The sequence below is a fragment of the Camellia sinensis genome, chromosome 12 (genome assembly GCF_055761805.1).
Source record: "Camellia sinensis isolate YWXY chromosome 12, ASM5576180v1, whole genome shotgun sequence".
Taxonomy (NCBI): domain Eukaryota; kingdom Viridiplantae; phylum Streptophyta; class Magnoliopsida; order Ericales; family Theaceae; genus Camellia; species Camellia sinensis.
This window is the reverse complement of record NC_138972.1, coordinates 56,691,094-56,697,439: the sequence shown is the minus strand read 5'-3', so window position 1 is coordinate 56,697,439 and position 6,346 is coordinate 56,691,094. Positions and strand designations below refer to the sequence as shown.

The 6,346-nt window shown below is 39.8% G+C and overlaps 1 protein-coding gene across 1 annotated transcript; it reads right to left on the bottom strand.

Moving 5' to 3' along the window:
- Positions 1–2,330: 2,330 nt before the first annotated feature.
- On the bottom strand, positions 2,331–5,922 carry LOC145803584 (uncharacterized). The gene is made up of 5 exons (XM_082896892.1): positions 4,374–5,922; positions 3,463–3,805; positions 3,128–3,248; positions 2,805–2,912; positions 2,331–2,705 (listed from the first exon to the last, which is right to left on the bottom strand). The coding sequence occupies exons 1-5, from the start codon at positions 5,920–5,922 to the stop codon at positions 2,331–2,333; spliced, it is 2,496 nt and encodes an 831-aa protein (XP_082753018.1).
- Between the last annotated feature and the right edge of the window lie 424 nt (positions 5,923–6,346).

Here is a 6,346-nt window from a genome sequence, read left to right as displayed (position 1 = left end):
AGATAAAAGAAACACACAGGGACTACACCCTAGATCCCTCCATAGAGAGGTGAACAATGTCCTCGACTAACAACAGTCGAAGTTCCGCAAGTGGGTCTTGAACAAGAAGCAACTCCGCTGGCTGATATTCACCTAGCTTCGCCATTGCATCCGCACAAATGTTGGTGTCCCTTCGAATATGCTGAATGGTGCAATCACAACCGCGCATGATAATACGAGCATCTTCCACAATGCCCCGAAAAGGGCATCTCTCTCCTATGTCTTCACTCAACAGTTGAACCACTTGCTCCGCATCCGTTTCTATAATCACTTGATTGAATCCTCTTTGGAGAATGATGGTAAGCCCTTTGTAGACAGCCCAAAGTTCGGCTTCAAGGCTAGTGCATATCTCAAGCTTGCCGTAATACCCACTGATCCATGACCCTTTTTCATCATGAAATACTCCCCCAAATCCGCCACCACCTCCAGACCTGCGAGTGCTACCATCTGTGTTCAGCTTGATTTTTCCTGCATTTGGACAAGACCACTTAGTTAGACTCTTAGTTTTAATATGCGCTATGACATCAAGCTTAAAAGCATGAAAAATCTCTTTTCTATAATCTAAAATGGATTTCACACTCTCATAAATGTTCATAACTTTATGTTCAAAAACCCTTTTGTTACAATTTTTCCAAATAGTCCATAATGAAATAAGGAATAAGTTAGGATTTTTGTGTTTCCCTTTCATATTTTGAATGATCCAATCTTCCCAAGGTAGAGATAGCATGTTGGAATGTCATTCCCTGCCAAAGATTTGATACCATATCTGAAGAGCTTGAGGACAAAGCCTAAGCAAGTGTTCAATGGTTTCTATATTCACACAGTACGAGCATTTGGGATCATTTGGGATCCCCCTCATGGCTCTCTTATGATTAGTGAGAAGCTTGTCGTGGAGAACAAGCCACAAAAAACTCTTAAGTTTCGAAGGAACCTTGAGTTTCCATATCCAACCCCAATCCCCAATATGGTTTTGTTGATCAACAATTAAATCATACGCACTTGCTGTAGAGAACTCTCCATCAGAGGATTTAATCCATCTGGGAGTGTCTTCTCCATCATTGGTTTGGGGGGGTTGTAATTGTAAAATGTCAGCAACCATATTCAAAGGTAAGGAGGTATGCATAGAATGTAAATCCCATTCACCATTATCATCTAACAGCGAATCCACAGCGATAGCCTCAAAACTTGAAATTTGATTGGTGGGTAATTGCAAAACCTTTTCAAGTGCCCCAACACCACACCACCAATCCTTCCAAACTCTCACTTTAGATCCGTTCCCCAACTTCCATCTAATCCCCTTGATTAGGAGATCCCTGGTACTCAAAATACCTTTCCAGATATGTGATATTTTTTTGTCTTTCCTCTTGGATAGAAAAGACTGTTGTCCCAAATATTTGTTTTTAAGCACTTCCACCCAAAGGGTATTATCCTCCTTTACCATTTTCCACCACAGTTTAGATAAAAGGGCTAGATTTTGATCTCTAGCCTTCCGGAGCCCAGGCCCCCAATCTTTTTTCATCTTACAAACTTGTTCCCAATTCACAAGATGTACTTTTCTTTTCGCGAGGGTAAAGGAAGTTTCTATTAATCTTATCAATCTCATCACAAACTTTCCTCGGGATTGCCATAGTGTGCATGGTATATACTGGTATAGCACTAGTAACAGATTGAATCAAGTTTGCCCTCCCAGCCAGGGATAGCATTCCAGATTTCCACCCTATTAGTTTATTCTTAAGCTTTTCCAATATATTCAAAAAATGGCTTTTGCTGACTCTATCATGGAGTAAAGGAACCCCAAGATACTTCCCCAAATTTTGAGTTAAAGGAATAGTACTCAAATTGCTCAGCTGCATAGCTCTCCTCCTATCAATATTAGGAGACACAAATAGATGGGATTTGTGTAAATTAACCTTCAATCCAGAAATGGCACTAAATTCAGTCAGGACTTGTAAAATGGTGTGACAATTACAATCATTTGCCTTGGCAAATAAGATCAAATCATCCGCAAAGAATAAGTGTGGTATAGTAGGACCACTCTTAGCCAAACAAAGCCCTGTCCAATCTTTACCTTGCACTTTTTGTGTAATCATGGCAGAAAGTCTCTCCATGCATAGCACAAAGAGATACGGGGAAAGAGGGTCCACTTGACGAAGGACTTTAGCAGGTTTGAACTCATCAAGGGGCTCTCCATTCCATAAGATAGCCGTATTCACACTAGTAACACAATTCATAATCATAGCCACTAGATTCTCATCAAAGTGGAATTCCAACAAAGTTTGCCTCAAGAAATTTCAAGAAATATTGTCATAGGCCTTTTCGAGATCAACTTTAAAAATCATGAATCCCATCTTCCCTTTTTTCTTATTCAAAGTATGGATTGCTTCTTGAGTTATGATGATATTATCATGTGTAGACCGACCCGGAATAAAGCTACTTTGGTTAGGGCTAATGATATCATTCAAGATAGGGCGAATTCGATTGACAAGGATTTTGGCTATGATTTTATAAGTCACATTACAAAGACTAATTGGGCGAAATTGCTTCACAGTTTCAGGGTTAGTAACTTTAGGGATAAGAGCAACAAGAGTTCTATTAATCTCAGGGGGAATAGTAGAGGAGGAAAAATAGTTTTGAACAAACTCAATCACAAATTTGCCTACAATTCCCTAAAAAGTATGGTAGAAGATAACTGGATACCCATCTCGACCTGGGGCCTTAAAAGCTTTAATGTTTTTGACTGCCCTCCATATTTCAGTGGCAGAGACCTCCCTAACCATTTCTAATTGATCTTCAACATTAATGTGCTTGGTCAAGTTATTCCAATGATGCAGATTACTAGTGGGAGTATGAGCAAAAATATTTTGAAAATAATCCTGCACTAATTTTTTTAGCTCAATAGAGTTATCAATCCACACCCTCTCTTTGGATTTCAAAACAACAATTTTAGTTTTCCGTCTTTTGATAATGGTAGACATGTGGAAAAATTTTGTGTTTCGCTCACCCTGAGTAATCCAATTAGCCCGGGATTTTTGAAACCAATATAGTTCTTCTTGGTACAAAATTCTATTATACTTAGTCGTGAACTCACTTTCCAGTTGATGAAGATTGTGAGAATAATGGTTAGCTTAAGAAATTTGGATCCCATTAATTCTGCCAAGCAGCCACCGTTTATGTCTAAAAATATTGCCAAAAACATTTTTATTCCAATCCTGCATGACAGATGTTAAGTGATCCAAATTCCCCAGCAGGTTATTAAGAGGTTTGGGCCAATTCTTCTCAACAATATCACTAAAGCCCTCATGAGTTAGCCAAGCAGCTTGAAATTTAAAGGACTTAAATACATGAGTAACAGTGTTAATACCTTGAGTATGTAGAAGAAGAAGAGAGTGATCCGAGTATGTGCGAGGCAGGTTTCTAACATACCCTTCTGGGAAAAGTGTTGTCCATTCAGTGTTACATAGGGCATGATCCAATCTAGCAATGGTATTTGCCCAGCCTTTTCTATTGTTGGTCCAAGTGAGCCTAGGACCAACACATCCTAAGTCCATAAGATTACAGTTGTTAATTCTATCCATGAATTTCTGGCTCCTGTGTTGGCTCTGACTTGTACTTTGATTTATATTAACTTGGAAGCTCCTTTTCTCCTCAAAGCTGGAGTAATCATTAAAGTCCCTAGCTATAAGCCACGGTTCCTGAATATTTTGAACAATGTCTTCCAATCCATTCCATAATTCCTCTCTCATTCTGATATTTGGGCTTGCATAAACTGCAGATAGAACCCAATTAGGATATTCTTGCCTTGATATAGTAACTCGAACATTAGCTTGACAGGGATTCCACAGTAGCTAGATTCCTCCACTTCTGCCAATCGGATCAACATGAGTGGAAGCCGTGTACCCCAGATTATTGAAAAACATGCCTATTGTGTGTAATTCCACTTTTGTCTCCATGAGAATTAACATATCAGGTTTGTGTAGACTTACCAAATCCCGCAGTGTTCTCCAGAATCGAGCATTACCCGCACCTCTACAATTCCATATTATCATATCCATAACTAACATCTTAAGGTTTGGCCAATCCTCTGTCTCAGACAGTCCCAGTATGTTTCGGACACCCCTCTGGTCGTCCTTCAAAGGCCTCATCGGTTTCACATGCACCATGTGTTTCACATTATGCGAATTGAACTCCCACCATGGTTGTATCAGAAGCTTCACTTCTTTGAGCCACCAATCGATTCTGACGAGGTGATATGCTTCTTTCTCAAGTGCTAAGAATATCAGTGCTCTGAACTGGTCCACTCGGTGTTCTTCCATCAGAATGTTCTCTACACTTACCTCCATTAGTTCTCCCTTCTTGCCGCCCTCTCAAATTTGGTGGTTTACCTTTTCTGTTCTTTAGACAGTTGTCATGTTCTGCTATGGCAGTCTTGGTAATGATAGAACTGGAGGCGTTAGAGAGGACAATATTTGGGAGAGGCTTAGGGTTTTCTATGTAGTGTTGTTTTCCTGGGCTGGGAGGTGATTTTTTATGCATATCAGTCGGTTGGTTGGCCTGATGTTTCCCTCTTGTGTCCCTAGGCCCAGATTGCAGGTCATTTCCTAATTGTGGGCTTACATTCTCCATTAATTTGGGTAAGTCCATGTCCATTACTTGGGCAGGCTGCGTTGATGTGGGTTGGGGTTCCAGATCGAGGTCTACATTTTTCTCCTGGGCTTCACTTTTGTTTGGGTCTCCACTTGATTCTCCTTGGTCTTGGTCCAATGGCAGTCCTGTAAAACGATTACTCTTATAAGAGTGGGCCTTCGGCTTTGATTTCCCTTGTTGGAATTTTCGTTTGGTGGTGACTAGAGTCCATGGCCCATAACCTCCATTCTCTGCCTCAATACATACTTCCTTCTTCTTTGGCCCAGTGGTTTTTGATGGACCTGGCCCAGTATCCGCATCTGATGGATTTACGGTCACATTTTGTGTTGTCTTCTCCGGTTGCATCATCGAAAATTCAAAACACTTTTCTTTCCGATGACCAACACGGCCGCATGAGAAACACAGCAGGTGTAGATGTTCATATTCTACAATGTAATGATATCTGCCAATAGTAATATAGGATATGAGCAGTTTCCTCAGGTCTATTTCAATACATACTCGGGCATACTTCCCACGTGCTGCCATGGCAATGTTAATATCAATCTTTAGTGGTTTCCCAAGCGCCTTTGATATATGGTAAAGAACTTTTTCATCATAGTACTCAATAGGGAGATTAGGAAATCGAACCCAGATTGTGGTTGTGTCCTCCTCTGCTTCATCCGATTTAAAATCGGCTTGCCATTTACGAACTGTCACATAGCGGTCCATTATGACCCATGGTCCTCCCATATACACCTTGGAATAATCCTCCATCATTTCAAATTTCACTATGAAAAAACCATGCCCGATATCCAGAGTTTCGAAATCGGCCTGAGGATTCCAGAGCTTTCGCATGCGATTCACAAATAGTTTAAATCCAATATTCTTACCCAGGATTCTCACAATGAGGCACTTTTGCCATGGCTCTCTAACTTTTTTAAGAAGCCCAGCAGGTATTTTAATAACCGGATTTGAACTGGTCCTTTTGTACTCCAATTGATCCTCTCCCTCCTCATCTTTGTCTATTTCCTCATCAGAAGGGAGATAGGCCTCCTCACATTCAAAATTTCGTTCTCTCTCATTCTCATTAAATCGAGATTTCAAGAGAGCTTGTTTGAAGGATTTATGTGCTCCCGCATTCAGTTCCTGTTTCTGAGCATCGAGGTCATTTTGAGCTGCTAGTTCATCCTCCATGCACTCGTCTGACTTTTTCAGCGAGTTATGTTGGTTCTTCAGTGGATCTTCAACCGTTGTATCCATTTGTTTTACCTTTTCTTACTCCGGTCAAGGTGGTCCTGTTCTTCCGACGAGGTCGCATGGTTGATGGCTTCAACGGTCATATTTTAGAGAGGCTTCTCTCTAGCTTTCAAAGGAGACTAGATCGTGTAGTCTTGATATGTGGGTTATTGGTTTAATCCCCTTGAGATTTAAAAAAAATACAATTAACTCTACGTTTTAAACACAATTACATGGATTTTTTTTAAAATTTTAATTTACGTAACACTGAAACGCTTTTTATCAATAATCCGTTAAGTGTATGTTAAATATATATATATATATATATATATATATATATATGTGTGTGTGTGTGTGTGTGTGTGTGTTGTCATCTCTTATATACTAAAATATATATTTATCTTTCTTATTTTAGTGTTTGCCTATTATCTTAATTAGTTTTAATCAC